The sequence below is a fragment of the Phytophthora parasitica genome, assembly GCF_000247585.1.
Source record: "Phytophthora parasitica INRA-310 unplaced genomic scaffold supercont2.16, whole genome shotgun sequence".
In the NCBI taxonomy this organism is placed as follows: Eukaryota; Oomycota; class Peronosporomycetes; order Peronosporales; family Peronosporaceae; genus Phytophthora; species Phytophthora nicotianae.
In genome coordinates, this window is record NW_008649002.1 from 1104527 (window position 1) to 1105286 (window position 760).

At 52.0% G+C, this 760-nt stretch overlaps 1 protein-coding gene across 1 annotated transcript in view; it reads left to right on the plus strand.

Annotated features, from left to right (window-relative positions):
- The window catches only part of PPTG_22444 (hypothetical protein), a gene marked incomplete at both ends in the record, with an annotated part of 7067 nt that extends 6315 nt beyond the window's left edge, over positions 1-752 (plus strand). The window contains 2 exons of the mRNA XM_008903854.1: positions 18-684; positions 732-752. Of these exons, the coding sequence (XP_008902102.1) occupies positions 18-684; positions 732-752 (688 nt within the window). The remainder of the gene's footprint in view (positions 1-17; positions 685-731) is intronic.
- Positions 753-760: the final 8 nt, after the last annotated feature.

Genomic DNA, 760 nt, shown 5'->3' on the forward strand with positions numbered 1-760 from the left:
GGCCAGGACTGTGATAGCTGCTCGTCCGAGACATTCCCGGCGGTGATTCTCCTGTTCGTGCTCTTCGGACTCGCCATCTGTCCGTTCACGTACTGCCTGTCGTTCCTGTTCAAGGAGCACGCGTCCGCACAGACATACACAATCGTGCTCAACTTTATGATCGGTGTGGTGTTAATGATCACGTCCTTCATCCTGGACACCGTTGACTCGACTTCCGATGCTAACTCAGTCTTAAAGTTCTTCTGGCGATTCTCGCCACTGTTCAACCTCGGAAATGGTCTGCTCAGTATGGTCACGAACGATATTGATACTATCCAGTATAGTGAAGGCACCACAAGTCCATTCAGCGGAGACGTCATCGGCTGGGAGTTACTCTATCTCGCATTGACCTTGGTTCTCTACATGAGTCTGGCAGTGTATCTGGACTACTCGAAGACCTTTGCGAAGGCTAAGGACGACATTCACGATCACAAAAACTACGGTGAAAACCATGAAATTGATGAAGATGTCCAGAATGAGGCAGATCGTGTTGCCGCTGGCGACGCAGACGGAGATGCCGTCAAGCTCGTCGGACTTCGGAAGGTGTATCCTGGTGGAAAGGTGGCTGTCCGCAATCTCTCGTTTGGTCTGAAGCGCGGTGAATGTTTCGGATTCCTCGGTATCAACCACCATGACTGGGCTCATGTTGAAGCTCGCGCGGCAGTCTATCGACGATGGTCTGCGGTTGGAAGAGCTATCTGCCTCGGACCTGACTGCTTGT